Source organism: Bombus fervidus, chromosome 14, assembly GCF_041682495.2.
Source record: "Bombus fervidus isolate BK054 chromosome 14, iyBomFerv1, whole genome shotgun sequence".
Lineage (NCBI taxonomy): Eukaryota > Metazoa > Arthropoda > Insecta > Hymenoptera > Apidae > Bombus > Bombus fervidus.
Window position 1 is genome coordinate 5,507,747 of NC_091530.1, and position 19,568 is coordinate 5,527,314.

At 27.1% G+C, this 19,568-nt stretch overlaps 3 protein-coding genes across 4 annotated transcripts; 2 read left to right on the forward strand and 1 right to left on the reverse strand.

Annotated features, from left to right (window-relative positions):
• Window positions 1–554: 554 nt before the first annotated feature.
• Window positions 555–1,976, reverse strand: LOC139994576 (uncharacterized). The gene is made up of 4 exons (XM_072017379.1): window positions 1,699–1,976; window positions 1,479–1,595; window positions 1,166–1,416; window positions 555–1,089 (listed from the first exon to the last, which is right to left on the reverse strand). Exons 1-4 carry the CDS (start codon window positions 1,798–1,800, stop codon window positions 648–650), a joined length of 912 nt encoding a protein of 303 aa, XP_071873480.1. The 5' UTR covers window positions 1,801–1,976; the 3' UTR covers window positions 555–647.
• Window positions 1,977–2,511: 535 nt separating this feature from the next.
• On the forward strand, window positions 2,512–10,888 carry Gig (TSC complex subunit tuberin). The gene is made up of 29 exons (XM_072017378.1): window positions 2,512–2,767; window positions 3,006–3,142; window positions 3,258–3,451; window positions 3,528–3,731; window positions 3,816–3,990; window positions 4,089–4,289; window positions 4,366–4,507; window positions 4,576–4,724; window positions 4,802–4,974; window positions 5,037–5,205; window positions 5,285–5,506; window positions 5,644–5,905; window positions 5,992–6,110; window positions 6,173–6,337; window positions 6,425–6,590; window positions 6,667–6,863; window positions 6,941–7,057; window positions 7,135–7,316; window positions 7,454–7,667; window positions 7,753–8,184; window positions 8,291–8,462; window positions 8,547–8,748; window positions 8,854–9,034; window positions 9,152–9,334; window positions 9,408–9,586; window positions 9,672–10,020; window positions 10,091–10,231; window positions 10,292–10,462; window positions 10,646–10,888. The coding sequence occupies exons 1-29, from the start codon at window positions 2,689–2,691 to the stop codon at window positions 10,850–10,852; spliced, it is 5,484 nt and encodes a 1,827-aa protein (XP_071873479.1). The 5' UTR covers window positions 2,512–2,688; the 3' UTR covers window positions 10,853–10,888.
• Window positions 10,889–11,618: 730 nt separating this feature from the next.
• Window positions 11,619–15,370, forward strand: Fwe (calcium channel flower). 2 transcript variants are annotated; one of them, XM_072016159.1, is made up of 6 exons: window positions 11,619–11,854; window positions 11,940–12,060; window positions 12,384–12,591; window positions 12,829–12,936; window positions 13,464–13,623; window positions 14,432–15,370. In XM_072016159.1, exons 1-5 carry the CDS (start codon window positions 11,852–11,854, stop codon window positions 13,585–13,587), a joined length of 564 nt encoding a protein of 187 aa, XP_071872260.1. In that variant the 5' UTR covers window positions 11,619–11,851; the 3' UTR covers window positions 13,588–13,623; window positions 14,432–15,370. The 2 variants fall into 2 exon arrangements, with proteins under 2 accessions (XP_071872260.1, XP_071872259.1); XM_072016158.1 differs by lacking the exon at window positions 13,464–13,623 and having other exon boundaries at window positions 11,624–11,854.
• Window positions 15,371–19,568: the final 4,198 nt, after the last annotated feature.

The following is a 19,568-nucleotide window of genomic DNA, read 5'->3' on the forward strand; positions in this document are numbered from 1 at the left end:
CTCAGATTTCGATGATTTTTGATATGTGTAGAGATCAATATTTAGAAGAACCTTTTCCTATCGAGCTGAGATCGATCATCAATTAAATGTATAAGAAAAAGTTGTTCAAAATGTTGAATTTTGCAACGTATACAAAAATCATCGAGATCGGAGGGGAGGTAACTTCTCTGGAGTTTTAACAAAGCAAGTTTGCTTTGCTTTTTGACAAATTTTACTTTTAAAGATTCATAAGGAATTATACAAATTTGTAGGTGCATAAAAAATCAAAATTACTAATACAAAGTAAACACAAATGAGTAGTAAAAGTAACTCATATGAAAAGTTACAGAAAGGAAGATTTTTAAATTCAATCACAAGCATCAAAATCGCTTTAAAAAACAGTATTATAATCTTATATACATAAGAGTAAAAATTTTTTATTTAGTATTTATCAAGATCAAGATACTTGATAAATACGAAATAACTTTTCACATTATCCTAAGGATATTACTGTGACACGTTTCTAAGTTTAAACATAATTATCATTTTTAAAATTCATAAAAATCATTAAAGCATTATTTATTTTTGACCGCAATAAATTTATTTATAGAAAATATTTATAATCTTTCATTACAACATTTTTATTATTTTGGTGAATTATTGAATAATCAATTTTGAGTGTCACTGTCGGGATTTGCTACTTGTCTATTAAGCATTATAAAAACAAATGGTGCAACTACTTTCCAGCCAAGTTTTTTAAACATATTTTCAGATGTTGTGTTTCCTTTAACAATAAATAGTACTGTAGAAATTCCTTGTTCTGCAAACTTTTTTGAAAGCATATTTACTACTACTTTTGCATAACCTTTTCCTCTATGTTCCTCTACAGTTTGTACTATTGCTAATCCATGCCAATCATTTTGCATGCACCAAGAAACTAAAGAATCGTCTTCTTTTAAATATAGTCCTATTCCACCATTCAATTCTACCAGTGTACTTAAGTATTTTAGGGATAACTCTGGATTTTCCACATCTCTGTGTGGCCATACAGAATGTATTAATGGAATGTTTGATTTATCCAAAGGTTTTATATAACATTCATTTGGTATCCTAAAGAAAAGCAAATAAATTATTGTATATTGGTATTATAGTGGTATACTGATAATATAATAGCAAATACGAATACCAAGTCTTTGTTTTTATACACTCTTCAGCAGGCTTAAAATAATAGTTAAATGGCAACACTAGATTTGTTTCTACATTTCTCAAATGTTTAAGATTTTCTAGTGCAGTAAGTACACTAGATATAAAACATTCATGAACTGTAACAAAATTTACTTTTTGATTATAATCTATGAGTTTGGTTTCTGTTAACACTTTATTTATGATATCACTGTTTGGATGCAGTGTAAATATTAGTACATTATATACTGAAAACTATATATACATATATATAAGTATATATTATATATAAGAAATAATATATCTTAAAATATTACATTGCTTATCCCAAGGAAAGTTCCCTGTTCATCATCTCCATATGGGCAATAAATTTGAATAGATATATTTGGATTCCTTTTTTTCCATACAATAGCATTTTCAATCCAGTAATAATACTATAAATAAAAAATTTTACTATGATTTACTGTGATTTATCTATAAGATTTATATTAATAATAGAATATGTATTGATTATAAATTGTTTAAATTGAAACTTACATATGCAAAATGTGGCCAGTTATGCTCTGTTTTTCTTTTAATAAGAGACCATTTTTCAAATGGTAAAGGTTGTAAAATATCTACAGTAGAATTTTTTGACATTGTATAATTGAAATTTCTAACCGTAAATTAAGAGCGTATAATAGCGTATAGCTATATATTTTACTATTGTTTTTCAGTGTTACTACCTTGATCTCAACTATCTGAAATGTTGTCCTTGAGTAAATAAAAGAAATGAAATTGATAATAGTCGATAATTATAGAATTATGTAATATACGATATTAGAACATTAAAAGATATATAATAAATAATAATATATATATGTACATATATCAATTATCATTCTGTATTCTATAACTTCATATTAAAATTTTAAAATCGTAATAAATCATAAAAGTATATTATGACATTTTTGTATAAAAGAGAAAGAAATTATTTCATATATTTATTACATTTATCATATTTAATATATGTAATACTAAATATATTTTAACTTAAAAATTTTATTTGTATATAATATATGGTAATCTGTTGTAGAATAGATTTAGATATTTAAGAAGAGAAAGAGAGGGAAAATGATATTTTGCTTGCAGTTTATTGTTTTAGATAAATTGAATTCGTACAAAACAATTGTATTTGACCATAAACCATTAAAATAATAGATCTACAATTTTTCATTTGGGAATTTATTTTTAATTGAATAAGTACTTGCGGGAATTAGTTATTTCTTGTAGCCCTCTAATGGCGAATATCAGAAATATGGTTTAAACATACGTTTAAACTTTATATATTGATAGTCTTCATTAGTGTTTTTTTATAGTTGCAAATTACAGCTGATTGGTGTTTGGCATTCTGGCATCCCATCTCTCTTTACACGGTGCATCTCACTGACATTTCTCTGCTCAGATTTGCTTTTGATATGCCTACTAATACTTATTACAACTCTTTCTGGATATATCCTAGTGTTTTCTTTTGGTTCGTAAAATAAAATGTCGAAAATGAACTCCAAAGATAAAGATAATAAAACATTACATGATAAATTGAAACAATTCTTCCGCATTAACAAAGGTGATTTTATAGAGATTCAATTTTTATAATTAATGATTACATTGTATTATTGATATATTTTGATATTAAATAATGAGACACGCTTGTAATGATAATAAGCTTTTATCTTGTTCTAAGTAAAATAATTCTGTAATTATAATTTATAAATTATAATTGACGATTGCAGTTTATATATTATTTACAGAATGACATTCGTATATTTTATTTGTAAACAAGTCGATAATAAATTTATTTTTAGGTAATTATAAAAGTCGTGAAGATGTTACACTAACTCATGATCTTGAGAAAGAAATTAGTCCTGAAAGTCCTGTGCATCATCGTACAAAAGTAATTAAAGATTTGTGTGATGCAGTTCTTAATCAACAATGGGAAGATGTAGGTAGATTGTTTATTATAATAAATTTATAATAATATGTCTAACATTATCTATTAAATAATATTTCATAATAATATGTTTAAAAATATTATTGATTTCTATTTTTTTTATTAGAAAGCAGCTGAAAGATTATGGTATTTGGTACAAGATCTTCTGGAAAAGGATGTGCCTCGTGAGCACAGACATGTGACATTAAACTTTCTGCGATGTCTTGTTCAAGGTCAATATTCTAAATTATCTTCTCTTATGAGAGTGAAGTTCTTTATGGTTGTTAAGGAACACAATATTCCTGAAGATATTGGACCTAGGTAACTATTAAAATATAATAATTAGAAATTGTTTTATTTTATGAATATTTTAGCTAAGTTGAGGATTATTATGTAGATTGGACCTTTTACAAAGCTTAACAGAAAATGGAAAAGATATATTGCACCTAGAGGAGAGAATGGGACCTTTCTTATTAGATTGGATGCCTGTCGTAACAGCAGGAGATGGAAAAAGGGGAGCTGAGTTTTTATTACTTCTTGTTAATGTCATAAAATTTAACTCAGCATATATTGATGAAGATATTATATCAGGCCTTGTTCAGTAAATATTTTACAATTTAATATAAATAAATCAACAATTATGGTAGACATTATAAAACAAATACTTCATATTTTATATTCTTAGGTATATTTGCCATCTATGTTATTATAGCAATAGCAGTGAAGTTGTTTCTGGATGCTTAGAAGCTTTGGATGCGATTGTTTGTTACAGTAATTTACAATCTGATTCATTACAAACTTTTATCATAGCATTATGTGGAAGTGTTAATGTTGAAACATACTGTCAAATAAGTTGGAAGGTACATCACAAAATTTTATGAAGTTTAAATGATATTAATTTAAATTAAAATTATAATTTAGAAATACTTCAATCTCAAATATGTATAACTTCTTGTAGATAATGCGTAACTTATTAGGTACGCATATGGGTCATTCTGCACTATATACGATGTGTCGTTTGCTACAAGATACAAATTTTCAGAGAGATGTTCGTTTACTTAGAGGTGCAGTATTTTATGTAAATATGGGTCTTTGGGGGACTCATAGAATTCCAAAACTAGAATGTACTCCTACATCAGTTTTACCTTCATTTTATCAAGTAAGTAATAAAAATGTAGTATAATCTTTATATGTTTCTATATAATTTACTATTTATTGCTTTGTTATTTTATAAGGCTTTAAAATGTAATCATCCAATTGTTATGTATGAAGTCACATTATCAATTCAAAGATTAGTAAATAAATATGGTGCTGAGTTATGGGACCCCACATGGAGTATTATTCTTGATATTATTGAAGAAGTTATTTCTCATACAGGTAAAATTTAAAACTGTGAAATTCGATGTAAACATTAGGTTTTTATTAATAATGTATTCTGCTCTTAGAAACTAGTAATCAACCTGCAACCAGACAAGTTTCAGTGAGTTTACATGAAACGATAAATAGCATTGAAAATTTATTGGATAGTAATTATTATAATGGTTGTATTCAACGATTTTATGATCTCGTTGAACGATGTAGTGATGCAAGACCTGTAATTATTATATTTTTAATGTAAATATAACACTAAATATTTTTTCTGTGCCAAAATATAAAATTAAATTTTTTTAGGAAGGTTCCATTTTGAAATTAATCGAATATCGAGCACGTACTATAGGAGCTACACATCATCTATGGCAATCCAGATTAGCAAATTTGATGGAGCGTTATTATAAAATTGAAACACGTACTAATGTTAGAATGAAAGTTCTTGATGTTTTAACAAACGTCGTTCAAGTTAATAGGTATATAAAATGACATTTTGTAAAAATTAAATAAATTTTGTAATTGTCGTTTCTTTCAATAGATCTAGATATGAAGATGAATTAATTGAGAGAATAATTGTGCCATATTTTCAACATGTGGATATGGATTCGGATATTACAATTCGTAATGGTGTTGCACATTTACTTGTTGACCTTTGTCTCGAGTGTGATACAAAAAGATGTTTAGAACTTTTAGATATACTGGAGAAGGTATATAATTTTTTAGATATTTATTTACATAAAACATTATTTTTAATATAACATATTCAAATTAAAAATGTATGTTAAGGTAATCAACAAACCGTTTACTTCTGACACTCCAGTTACGAAAGATGTCGATATTAAAGATGTAAAGACTGCAATTGTTGGTGTGATAAAAATATTAACATCGAAAATTTATTATTTACCATCAAGTCATGCCATACGTGCTTACAAAGTTTTAGTCAATCATCTGGAGCAACATTATAAAGAACCAACTGTCTTCCATGACATTTCTACCATTCGATACTTGGTAATAAATATAAATGATGTAAATGATGTAATAAATACAAAATATTTTAATCTCTAACTTTTTAGTAGTAATATGTTAACATTTTAGTGTATCTTATATTTTAGTGTATCTTATTATAAAATTATTATACATTTTAGATTTTTGAATGTTTTTTAAAAATTAGAGCGAATACGCTTTATCATCTTGGATTTCCGGATGCTCAAAATTCATCCGTGATAAAGTTCAGCCCATATCTAGTTTTAGAACATGCAACAACTGAACGAATGAATAGTGGAGGAGGTGGCAGTAGTCCTCCACCAGTTAGTCCAGCTCCATTACAGCATTTGTCTTGTCAAATTACTCATATGTCATTGGCACATGCATGTAAAGCGGTTATTTCCTGTATTAAATCAGAAAAAGGTTTATATTATACATATTTTCAATTATTATATAATTATTTATTTATGAAAATTGGAAGTTGAATTTAAAATTTATTGGTTTTACAGATTGGAAGGTTTTGCAACTTGTATTAAAAGAATTGCCTCAAGTAATGCAAAATAGAGCATTAATATTATCACGACATACAAATGATATTGACTTCTTTGCAACTGCACTTTGTTCCATGGTACATTATCTTATTTTCTTCCTTAAACATTCCAACAAATTTATTTTGATATATTTTTGTAGGTCAGTGATAAAAGTTTGAGACTTCCAGAGTCTCTCTACAATGTTCCTCCAAAATTTACTCTTTCAGAGTTCCGCGTTCATGTTTTTCCAGTATTAGCATCATTAGCTTCATATCATGCACATCTGGAACCTAATTTACAACAGCGTTTGATAAAGTGTTTAGAAGTAAGAAAATAAAATTCAATTCTCAAAATTAATACACTGATACAATGTTTGTAGCTAGGCAAATTTTTTAAATATTGTCACTTTTAGGTTGGTTTAACAGCAAAGTGTGCAAGTCAGTGTGTTACTAGTCTTACAACTTGTATTTTAGAAATGCGTGATGCAATGAACAAACTTCTATCTGAAGTACTTTTAAATTTATCAAAAATTTCAGCAACAGTACATATAGCTATACCAATTTTGGAATTTCTGTCTAGTAAGTATTAAAAACTTTAACAACCAATAAGTTTAATTGTGAGATACATATGTATTTATATATCTTTTCCTTGCAGCTCTTACTAGGCTTCCAAAAGTTTTTGCAAGTTTTATTGGAGATCAATACATGTCTGTCTTTGCAATTTTATTACCATATACAAATCCTTTCAAATATGATCATTATACAGTATCTTTAGCACATCATGTAATTGCTGTATGGTTTTTGAAATGTCGACTACCATTTCGTAGAGATTTTGTTAGATTTATTACTACAGTATGTACATGCTATTATTAGTCTATTGTTAGCTATTGTTCTTAATAATGAAACTATGACTCTTTTTTAATATACAGGGTTTGAAGGCAAATGTAATAGTTCCCTTTGAAGAGGGACATTTAATGAAATCGGATTTTAACTTCATAAATGAAGATTCTTCAAATAGAAAACGTAGTTCAAGCTTAACAGAGCAGGTATAAAAATTAATAAAACTATATTCGTTTATTATCGTTTTTTAATCCATTACTTACTGTTATATTTTTATTTATAGGGTAGTAGGGGCAGAAGAGAGAGACCTATAATGGCTAATCGTATGATAGGAGACAATAAAGTTTCAGATTTAAAGCCTCCAATTGATGAGGCTTTAATGACTTTTCATGTGGAGCTTACTGAAACTTGTATTGATCTTATGGCTCGGTATACATTTTCAACCTATTCAGCTCGACCTAAAAGGTAAATTTATAAATTTTCATGTTTTATTAATTATAAAACATATATATATATATTATAACATATATTATAAAATATAATATATATTAAAACATATATATTATATATATATATAAATAAGTATAACTTATCTTTATTAGACTAGCAGCTGCCGATTTTCTACTGAAAGAGGGTCAATCAATGACATGGCTACTTGGTAACAAACTTATTACAGTAACAACAAGTGGTTGTAGCAATAAAGCAATGCGAAATGGACTTTGTGATAATTGTTGGGTTGTATGTAAACCTGGTCCTCAATCTCCTGAACATTCGAAAACATCTCAATCAACTTTAAGACGAGCATCGAGTACAGAGGTATTGTATTATTGATATTATTTACATAATTATTTTGCTATTAGTTACAAATTGTTCTAAAATATAAAATGATAATATATAATAGACAGCAAAAGAGGACAAATTGTCTAGGCAGTCTTCTGGAGGTCATGGGAGCTCTACTGCAAACACAGCTGCAAATTCCCCAACAGAAGAATCAAAGAAAGCATCAGAAGATTTAGATTTAACAAAAAAAGACCATTCTTCAGAAAAAATGGAAAAAGATCAAGCAGAATCATCAAAATTAGAACAAATACTTAATAGTGAGAAACAAGAAGAACATGTGCTCTGCGCTTGTTGGTGCCAGGGTTGGGCTGAGATATATGTACGTAGACCTACAGGTGATATGTCTTGGATAATGAGGATTCAGAACTCAATGCAATTTGAAACAAATGTAGACTTTCCTGTGTATGATATAATGGCTTTATATAGGCCAAATCAAGATTTGTTGCAAAAGCAGCATGAATCTACATCAGAGTGTTCTGGAGATGAAGCAGAGGTAGTTTCAAAATATATTATTTAAAAATTGTACATTTTTAATTGTACATTTTTAATTTTTAATTGTACATTTTTTTACACATACATTTCTTTCTCTCTTTCTATAGGACATTGCAGATAAAAGTATGGATCAAATACGGTGTGATCATAATATTATGAAATCTGTGATATCTTCTGTATCATCAGGTCCAATTGCAATACCCGGTTCACCAGCTCGACCGAGTCCTTCAAGGCAAAGTTCACGCGATAGTTTAGAGAGTTTAGAGGATGGTGAAGATGGTATGATTAAGCATTATTATACTTTAATTGTCGTAATAAACAAATAATAAAATGGGTATATTAAAAAGTAAAAATTATTGGTAGATTTACGTCGTTCTCGAAATCCCGTACGCAGATCAAATTCTAGTCCTGAAATGAGTGCTAATTGGAAGAATCCATTCTTGAATAAAGAGAAACTAAACAATTTGCAACAAGTAGATCGAGATCTTCCATCTACAGATATAGAAGTCAAACTTGATGCCGAACTAAAAAAACCTGCAAAAACTACATATGCAAAAGATATGAGGTATTATTTGTTTAACAAATAATATTATATTCTATTATTTTAATAGATTTTAATAATAATTTTCATTAGTTTTGTAAATATAATAATAAAGATATATTTGTACAGAGTTAGTTGTGAAGCTATACCAGAAGAGATGTTTGGCATGGGTACAACACCTCCATCAGAAAATGCATCAGATCATCCAACTGCATTACGATCTCAACGTTCTTATCCAGGCGCAACACAAGTCACTCAAATTATTACGACTACTAGCAATACTGTTCCTCCATCACCTACTACCATACAGGTATAGTATTACTTTTTTAGCCTCTCGGGCATGAAAAGCGACTTCCAGTTTATTTATTCAAATAAATAAAGTTTGCAATATGTCTTAATTACAAAAACCTTTTGTCTATTTTTACAGGTTCAAGGAAACTTTTTAGGAGTACAGGGACGCGCAACACAAATTCAGTCGTCTGTTGCAAAGCCTCCACAATCACCTACACAAATTTATCCTCGTTTATCTAGTCTTGACTCTGGTCAAAAACAAATGCCATTAGGATCAGATAGTAAACCACCTATTGGACGCAATCATTTAGCTGATAAGGTATCATTGATTATATTTATTCTTAAATACTCTGTTTTAAAAGGAAAATACATATACACATATCTGTTTGTAGCAAAAAGATGAGAAACCTGATCCTTCTATGTTACCTCCTTTGCCATTACCTTTTCGTGATAGAGGTCATACAATTTCTGTAATGAGCCCTGTAAAAAAGTCCCGTGGAGAATGGGATAATATTCGTAGAGGAAACTCGCCACGAGTAAAAGAAACACCTAAAACTAGTATCAATCCGAGGTAATGATACAATACTTTTAAATAAAAATATTCGGTAATTATTTTTGTTCTAATATAAAATTTATATTTAAATTATAAATTACAGTTTTGTGTTTTTGCAACTGTATCATACAGCACATTTTGGTTCGCCTTCAGAAAAACCTTTATTGGTTCCACAGACAACGGCTGTACAAAGAGCAGTGACAAATTTAGATAGAATACAACCATATGAAACCCATAAAATTGGGGTTCTTTATGTTGGTCCAGGGCAAGCTTCTAATGAAACTGAAATTTTAGCTAATCAACATGGATCACTTCGATATACAGAATTTTTACAACGATTAGGAACGTTAGTCCGATTGAAGGACGTTGATGAAAGTGTGTTTTTGGGAGGTTTAGATCGTAATGGTGAAAACGGAAACTTTGCATATATTTGGCAAGACGATGTTACACAGGTTGAAATAAATTTCTATAATTTTTGTTATTTTATATTTTTGATAATATAATTTTATATAATTTTATCAGGTGGCATTTCATGTTGCTACGTTGATGCCAACAAAATTAAGTGATCCGAAATGTACATCTAAAAAACAACATATTGGAAATAACTATGTTACTGTTGTTTATAATGAATCTGGAGAACCATATAATATACAAACTGTAAAGGTATGTTTTATTATAGCATCTTAAGTATGATATGTACTAATATTTGTGTTGCTATTTTAGGGACAGTTCAATTATGCGTGTGTTGTAATTCAGCCCTTAGATCACGGTACTAATCAAGTTACAGTTCAAGTAAAAGAAGAATTAGTTAAACATATTCGACACAGTGAACCAAAAATTATTTCTGATCAAAATTTAGCTATTTTATCTCGACAGTTAGCTCTTCATGCCAATGTAAGTTTTATAAAAAATATATCTAATTGTAATTATATTGCACTATTCGTATACTATTCAGTGTTTTTCCGATATATAAAAAAAAAATTAAATCAACATTAATTTCGTACCATATTTGTTTTATTATAGCTTTGTCTTAAATTATATTACAATGAAATTTATAGTTTCTCTTGTCTGTTCTAGCTTGCTTCAATGGTTTCATCATCATTGGAACAAAATAGTCACAACCCATATGCTTCTAATTGGTTAGAACGTTTACGACATATTAAACGACTTAGGAATCGTGTGTTACAAGAAACAAACAATAATCCAGATAGAACAACTGATGATTTATCACCAAGATCGAACAAACGTATTTATATGGATGATTTTACTGAATATACAACATGATTTGATTTTAATAAAGAAGTTATTTAATAATTGTAATTAATATGGTTCATGTTTGTTAATGCGATAATTAAGTATTCTTTCTGTAAACTACAAAGAAGATAATTATTCTAAGTACAAATATTTCTCATTATATTTTATATTGAAATTTCAGTTAATTCATTAATATAAATTTTTAATTTTGTGATAAATAAAAGAATGAGTATGTAATATTATTCTAATATAATTATGTATTGTTATTTTAATATTCAATATAAAATAATACTATCTATTTAATGTATTTCGTTCTTCAAGATTGTAAATAAATTCGACAAAATCGGTTTCAAACAAGTCATTAGGAAAAATTTACAATTTTAGAAAATGCATTTATATTAATAAAAATGAATTTTATATTTAAAAATAATAAAAATATCCGCTTGATATTATGAATATTTATTTCATACTGATTGGTAGAAATTTGCTGAAGAGGTTATATTTTATTTTGTAAGTTGGTAATACAAACAGCGCTTAACCCACGATCATATAAATAGGTCTCTCGATATCCATACACCATACCCCAAACCTAGGGAATATTCTAAAATTGAGTCATGAAAAATCAACATGGAAGACAGGAAGGTTCTCGTTCTATGCATGCGTGATATGCCATAAATGTCTCAAATAGGGATAGAGATACTCTATTCATCTCTGTCTATCTCGCAGAACGAGAACTTTGTTGTATTCCATATTGACTTTTCGCAATTCAAAAGAGGGGTGGTTTTCCCTAGCGAGTGTCTAGACAGGATCGTAGTTCAGACTCTAGACCTGTTTATATGACCGTCGCAGCTTAACTATAAAGAAGTTCACGTGAGAACTACGTACAAAATCGTTGACAGATATAAGCGCCTCTGCCCACATAATTAAGAAACTCACTGGTCGATTTTCCGTACATCAACATCCTTATAGTGCTGTCAGTCTCGTTTGGCCCTGTCAGCTGGTGAAGAAGGGGAGACTGGAACGATAAAAATGGTAAATGTATTTTCAATTACTGAAACTATAATTATTTGGATATACGTTATGTTTTTTTTATATTGATAGTTTATTGACTTTTTAGTCGTTCGCTGAGAAAATATCGTCGATTATGCAAAGACCAGGACAGGACCCTGTTGCCAAGGACGATGTACCTTGGTGGATGAAGTATGCTGGACGAGGACTCGGCACCGTGGGTAGTATAAGTATGTTTTGTAACATAACATGTATTGTGAAATATACATCATTATGGAATTAACTTACTGTCATTACTTTCTTTTACAGCAAAATTCTTATATTTTTTAGAATTTACATAAAAAATGTATATAATAATTCATGTTTTGTATAGACATATACAGTATTAACATACAATATGCATTTATGGTTTGTGATTTTTATATACTTACAACTAATTATATAGAACTTAAACATCTTAAATCATCTATTGTTATCACTATAAACATTTTCATTACTTATGTTTACATTATTTACACAATAGTTATTTATAATTTTTGTGAATTTGTTATAGTTGCAATTATTCTTGGAGGATGGAATTGTTTATCAATTCTGATGGGTTCGGTAGATTGCCTAATAAGTGGTATGTGGCAAATGGTGGCTGGTTTTATAGTTGCAACAATAGAAGCACCATGTTGCTGTCTATTTATTGATTATGTACAAAACTTAAGTGATTGGGTGGAAAAGAGACCATATTGGAATAGAGCAGCTGGATATTGTATGTAAGTTTAAATTATATTTTTAATGAAATATTTAAGTCATAAATCTATATTTTTTTTCTATAATGTGTGTATAGATAATTAAATGAGAATGCATCGTAATAGAGAAAATTTTAAACCGAGTTTCTTTTATGGCTGGGAAACAGAAAATTAACTATGTTACTGTTATATTACTTTTCTTTCCTTTAATATTAATTTATATTGCTACTGTTTAGACATAATGTATTGTTTTATTTTTAGAATGGCAATTCCTTCAGTCCTCCTTTGTTTTGGAATGAGTAGCTTATTTGGCAGTGGTCTAATATTTGCGACAGGTGTAATATATGGACTAATGTCACTTGGGCGAAAGTAAGTTACATCTGTTTAATTTATTATTTTAGGAGATATATCATTCATATTGAAATTACATATACCATACAGATACACTTTTATAGGTATAAACAATTTATCCTAATAAGTATATTGCTTTGTTTTAATTCTAAAAAATTTGTATAATTTTTTATACTATTATTTTATTCAGTTAAGGAAATAAATTGTATGGTGTGTTGTTATCATGTGTGCACATGTTATTTGCTTCTGGGTGGAAGACTAATTTTGTTACATTATCTCATATTTGTTTATATTTATGTTTGAATTTGTTGCTATGGTTTTTGGGTACTTTTTATAATACATAAATTAACTAACATAATTTCCATTTCATATTATGAAGTTTCATAAATTATATATCATTCATACAAAGCAACACAAAATGTATCATTTTCCTTTTATTTAACATACATTACAAGCTATGTACTATTAAAATATAATAGTAAAGTATATAATATTTGTCGTATGTAATACTTAATTTTTCGTTACTAATACACTAATCATAACAGAGGAACCAGGCCCGACCCAGCAGGAATGACGTCGGGTGTGAGTTCCCCACAGGGTACTGTACCTCCTACTACAGATCACCATACAACTCTCGTGGAAGATCCTGATGTCTGGAGGCCTACATAAATCATCAAACATTCATTGCACCACTTCTCTAACCAGGCAATAATAAATAAAATTTAATGTCATTTTTACACTTGTAGTTTTTTAGATATCACATTACATTTTTAGATTTATGGCTAGATTTTAATGTTATAATTATGATCAATGTATTTGACAATATGAGTTTAATTTATCTAATACATTACAATGAAATTGTCATTTCTGTGTGCAATGGTTTTTTCGCTAATTTACTTGAAAAAATTGAATTATTTGATTTAATAATACATATATTATTTTTATTCTATGTAAGTTAAAACTCATAAATTAATTATGCTGCAATGAAAGGCTTAAATGTGTGTATGCTTAAGCTTAAGAATATTAGTTCATAATTTTAAACAATTATTTACCTATACACAAACGTTCTTTTAATTCTAGGAAAATAACACACATAGCTTTGGAAAATACATATTTAGCTTTGGATTTCTTGCATTGGAAACACATGTTTGCTTTGTTCTTATATTTTTGAGATATAGTGTATCACTTATATTAATGAGTTGCATGATATTGCTAGCTTCTTTTACCTATAATTTTATATACATTTGGATTTCAGCGCATTATTTTCAATTTTAAATACCATTCCTTAATACTTCTTTGTTAAATACTATTCTTTATGAATAATATATGTTCTTGTTAGATATAGTTATAAAATGTTTAAAATAATATTGAAATTTTTGCTATAACGTAACATTTTATATTATTAAAGCGTCTTTATAGGTATGTGTTCTATAATACAAAATTTATATTTTGTATATACATATAACGACAGTAATTAAATAAATAAGTTAATTAATAATTTATGAATTTTTAGGGCACCACTTCGTGAAATGAGATCAGCAGCGACGAATATCGAGGTTCCTTCATCGAGTATGCAAGCTACACTTGTTGAAAATGCTCAACCAATGAGTTTTACCAATAGACCAGATAGTAATGTTTAAATTCACAACATTAATTGGCAAAAGAATTCATTTTCTGGTATGAATGGTGATGAATGTTGACTTGATAAAATATTCAATAATTGAGCCTATGAATATGCATTGTTTGAAGCACTTATTATTTAGTCTTACTAATATTCTAATATCTTATCATTTTCAATTTATGATACTGTAAATTGCTTATATTATTTGTGCTGATACATAGGTGAAGTAGTTAGGTCATTTTTTCCTTTTCATACATAATTTTTAATTTAGTTTCAGTTGTGGACTTCGATATCAATAGAGCATTAGTGATATTAACACATTATTTACTAAACCATTATTACATATATAAAAGTTACATTATTTCAGTTTTTTATTTGAAATAATGCCAAAGTTAAAGACTGCTGTAGAAGTTATATTCTGATAATATTCATAGGCTTGATTTCTTGTGCTCCTACTTGTCTATTGTGTGTCATAATGTTCATAAAGAATGAAATTGGTGAGGAAAAAATAATCTTACGTTAGTTGATTTTGGATGTAGTTATCTATTTAAATTTTACATTTTAAATTGATGAAGTATAATATTTTGAACTAAAATAACACTTCCAAAATCAAAATATCCTAAGACTTTAAGACGAATCATTCATAAGTTATAGAAGGTGGACGAGTCATAACATGTAAGCTGTATTTTCATTTATTCATGTATTGTATACATATATATGTGGGATAAGTCATATAGTTGGAACAATTCTCCATTTGTTTATTATTTAGGATAAAAAGTTAATCTATAAATTAAGAATTGATCTAAATCCAATAATATTGCACTTCATTTTTTTCTAGAAAAACAGCATTATATATATCTTATATATATATATATATATATAAGAAGAAAATATATATGGAAATATAAGTATATTAATTACTTCGTTTATTTTTTCTGCGAAATTATCTGTACATATACATGTATACATACATACGTTTGAATTTACTTGTAATCGTTTCATTCGATATTTATATTTATATATATGATATCTACTCCCATATGATATTCTTGAGTCTAAAACTTCCAAACATAATTTTTTGTACCTTCTATATTTTTGTAGCTAAATCTGAATGATATACGGCAGAGAGTATTACTGATCAGATATACTGGTATATTTTAGTGTGTATAATGTAGTTTTTGTTCAAAATTACAAAATTGTAAATATATAATATTCTGATTATTTCGATAATGTTTATATCAGATTTTATTCGATTCAAAATTGTTTTAATCAGAATCAGATGTATCAATGACTTCCTCATTTTTATAGGCATTTTGAACTTCTTTCCTTCTTCAATCCATATCATGTATTTTTAATCGAATAAGCATTTATTTCTTAATCGAAACTGTCAAATTACTCGACCATTATCTCTCCCTACATTCCTATTTTTTAATTAATTTATTTATTAAGTATACAAGACTCTAGAAATATTTAACCAGGTACCAACTTCTTAAATCTTTGATGATTTTAGTGTTGCGTTTGCCAAATAAATTCAGTTTAAATCCACTTCTAGACGTATGTAAATTATTGTATTTATATAGTGCGTATTATAAAGTTACTGTTTATTGTGATTTTCGTGTAGCATTTTATTGTGATTGTTTATAATTAAGCAAACTTTTAGCAATTTATTTTCATATATGATAAATAGTATACTATATCATACGCAATGTTAATTAGCATGCATTAAAAGAAATAGGAGCATATTTTGTAACTTGATTATATCACATGTAGTTTCTGTACTGAATCCGAATCGAACATTTCCGACTTTCATATTTTATCATCTATGATTTATTTTAAGATTACAAAATGCTTCTTTTAAATTTAAATTACGTATTTTAAAAAATATAATAAAGTCAGGGTATACTTACCTTGATAACATCATTAGTGTCAAATATTTTTATGTAATGTTTAATAGGAAAAAAAAATGATATAAAGGATGTATAATATTAGTGAAAGATTAAATTAGAAGCAAATATTCGGCACTAAGTAATTTTATTTTACTTCCATTGCATAAATTTTGAAGAATATTTAGTGTTTACACAATGAGGGATGATACTTGAGCAAATTCAACACGAAGAAAATAATATAAAAAGGAAAAAAAAAAAAAAAATGTTAAAATAAATTTTCAAATGAATGATGTATAAAATATACGATAAGTTACATAAGGCATTTTATTGTTGTTATTGGTAGGACAGAAATATATTCATAATAATTTTCTGTCATAAGGAAATGTGTTCAAAAGTATATGTCGCATGCGTATTTGACCAACTATTATTGAGAAGGATTAAACATTTATAGTAACATACGTAATTTGCTATATAGGTTAGTGGATTATGAATAAATTTTAAGAGTACATACTGTCTTCGAAATATACCAAAATATACATATGTAGATATTCAACTTCCATTAAATAGAAACCCAATCGAAATATTTATAATGCTTAATGCACTATCATGATTTCAAGCCAATATGATATGTATACACGGAAGAAAATAGACTTATTTTAAACATATGTCTATTTAATTAAAAATATCCTATTATAAATATGTTTAATTTTGGGAGTAGAAATTTATAAATAAAAGGTTCGGATATACACCGCTATGTATGTATTACATTAATAATTATATGAATAAATTAATAGGCTTGATTATTCGTTACATACATGTATAGTAAAATTGTCAATAAATATTAAAATTACATTAAAAGTATTATATTTGAGTAATTTTAACCAAAGTGGTAAAATTTACTATAACTAAACCTTTTAAATTTCATTCTTATAATTCTTTTCTTCCGGCAGTATTACTTATGTATTATATTTTGATTGATTACATGATTCTATTTTTAAAGTCGCGTTTTTTATTTTACCGGTTTGTAAGTAAATTGTCAACCAATCGTAAAGAAGGATTTGATATGACCAATGAAAGTATTCAAAAAATTTCGTAAGTTATTCGTTCTTTATACATTTTGTTCAAACGTGAGGAAATTCATATTATTTTATAAACGTACGATTAAATAAATTTTTTATTATTCAAGAGATTTAATTGATACGGTGTTTCTTTATGAAATAGATAAATGATGGTGTGAGGTAAAATTCGCATTCAATTTAGTTTAGTTAGTTTAGTTATGATACGTGGAATAAATAATACGATAACGATATTGTATAAAATTTCAGTGCATTTGTTTATTATCTCAATATTTGTCTAAAAAAAACATCGATATATATATAGCAATAATCTAAATAATATAGAACATTATACAACTTTTATATCTTTATACTTTATCGCTGAAAAAAAGGACAATGATATTGTTATTTATAAAATATTATCATATTAATTTAATATCAATTAAAAATTACAATTCATACGTATAGAAACGAATGCTGAATGTGAGTGTTTATAGTACGAATCGATGTGCTTTATTTCGAAAAAATACCAATAAAATCAAATCGTAAAGGTAAGTCAAAACATAAAAAACTGTTCAATATAATAAATAATATAAATTATAATTTAAATATTCTGAATAAAAGATGATTTTAACGTTAATCTATATTGATTTATACAATTTATATAAATCCGCCTGCGGACTCAGTTGTATATTATATGAAACTTTGCTTAGATGTATATGTATATTTATAAATTATGTCATTTAATTGTAAGGTTTTTATAATGCATTTAATTGCACAGTATGTCACAGCAATGACATTTTACTCGACAATTTTTAAATAAAATTTGATAAAGCTATAAGTTCAAGACATTAAGTAATTTCTATTTTTCGTACTATTGTTCTTATGATATCGTTTTTTACAGGATGTCCCATAAGTTTCTGTACAAACATTGCCGGTGTCCTGGATTCTAAATTTTCAATGAAATTAAGAGGAAAAGAAGAAGGATGCATTTGAGTTGTATCCTGTAAGTACGTTTATGATCACTATCTGTGATACAATTAACTAATGAAACGAAATAAACATATACTGTAAATGATATTCTTTATCTATAGTGATCTGTTAAACTTGTGAAAGAAGTTTGTTGAATACCTCACGGGACACCATCATCTATGTAAGTATTTCTAAATTTACCCTAAGAGTTGTGGTTAACTAGAACTGTTTCAATATACATATGAATCTTTTTGAAATGTTTTTTGTACTTCGTGTAGAAAACAGTTTGTCACCTGATTTAAGTAGATCTACTTTCTGCATGCGTTTAAAAAGCCATTGTTTATTTATAGTTATTTGTCATATCAAAATTTGTCCGGATTTGTCATATCAAAATTTGTCCGGATTTGTCATATCATATTTCTATGTACATATTTTTTAATTACATTATTACCTGCGTTATCTTACGTATTTACTATCTGTATAATTTTGGAATATTTGGACTAATATCTCTATATCATAATTCGTAACGCACATACTTTAAAACGCACGCATAAAAGATTTTATTTTAATAAGGCCAATAAGCACATTTATAGTGAGGTATCTAATGTTTTATTACCTATAATGTATAAATCCCTGTGATATGAAATATTAGAATGTAAAAACTAGACTACTTAATTATTTATTTAATAATCAGGAGTGATTTGAAGATTTTAGTTTTATTCCTTTATGAAAGAAAATAATTTCAATAATGAAGAACAATTTAAATTGCTTCATTCATTATTTTTTTTTCTGTATGTATTCCAGTCTCGTACATAACCAGTCCAATATTATATAAATAAAACGAAGAAAATGATTGATTTTTCATTGAAACATTCTCCAATCATGTGGAATACGACTGAAAATATGTAGAAGGAAAATGAATTAATATAGAACAGAAATTCGCGTAAATAAATAATGGTAAATAATAATGTTAAAGAAATTTTATTTGTAAATATTAGACATAGAAATAAATTATCAAGAAATAATTAAAGAAGCTATTCAAACTAAGTGAAAAAACGATTATTTTAATATTTTATTAGAATATACAATTATTAAATGTTTAATTAGACTTAACTT